The 876-nt window shown below is 42.8% G+C and overlaps 1 protein-coding gene across 1 annotated transcript in view; it reads right to left on the bottom strand.

Moving 5' to 3' along the window:
- Nucleotides 1-43: 43 nt before the first annotated feature.
- LOC119586079 overlaps nucleotides 44-876 on the bottom strand; it is a 1,175-nt gene continuing 342 nt past the window's right edge. Inside the window, exon 2 of the mRNA XM_037934780.1 lies at nucleotides 44-368. Coding sequence (XP_037790708.1) covers nucleotides 59-368 — 310 coding nt within the window. The 3' untranslated portion in view covers nucleotides 44-58. The remainder of the gene's footprint in view (nucleotides 369-876) is intronic.

Raw genomic sequence — 876 nt, 5'->3', positions numbered from 1 at the left:
TTAGTTAATCCCCACAACCTTAGAAGGACTACCAGTCTCGCGAGGGAGCGCCGGCCACTTACCTACGGCGGTGACGACAAACAGCAGCGTGAGGGAGGCCGGGATGCCCATCGACGAGGGCATGATCAGCCACTGCAGGAGGCGCCACGGACCCTCCCTGGGCGGCATTCCCTGCCATCCCTTCCTGGACTTGGGCATGGCAAGCAAAGTTCTTAGGATTTTTTTTTTCTTCGTGCTTGCGTTGACGAGGGGGATGCCACTGGTTATAGTTACATGACCATTCTGTGCACTGTGTTCCGTGGCTGCGAGCTACGGCAAGGTAGGGATAATCTTTCCTTTCTTTAAACTTCGAATGGGTTCGTCTAAAACTTTAAGACGAATGAATTCATGAATTATTGATGAGTATCTAAGGCATACAGCTAACATTTTTTTTTTTAAAATCAAAATAGGCAAAATAATTGCAGATACTTATATAGATTCTAAATATCCTGTTAAGACTATGGATTGATTCCCTAAGGTATGATATCATGAATCTAAGAATACAAGTTGTCATGAATGAAAACAAACTCCGTGATGTTAATAAGTCCGGCGTGCGTAAATGAGGAATATACATATATAATGAATAATACAAGGGATTCACAAAGCCTGATAAAACAACTTCCTTTAGCTTAAAATCTGTGGGTCGCCTTGTTTCCTCAAGTTAAGCCAGAGTCAGCGCTGCAACACCTGTGTGACTGTTTTCCGAAGTTTTCAAATACCAAACTTTCGGTTCTCCGATGTATTGACGCACATGACAGTCACAATAATATATTTCAAGTCGCAAAAGGAAAAAAAATCAGTCACAGAGAAAAGAACCACCGAAATATTCGCGAACTG

This window comes from Penaeus monodon, chromosome 20 (genome assembly GCF_015228065.2).
Source record: "Penaeus monodon isolate SGIC_2016 chromosome 20, NSTDA_Pmon_1, whole genome shotgun sequence".
In the NCBI taxonomy this organism is placed as follows: Eukaryota; Metazoa; Arthropoda; class Malacostraca; order Decapoda; family Penaeidae; genus Penaeus; species Penaeus monodon.
Note: the sequence above shows the minus strand (reverse complement) of the source record. Positions and strands in the feature narration are given on the sequence as shown.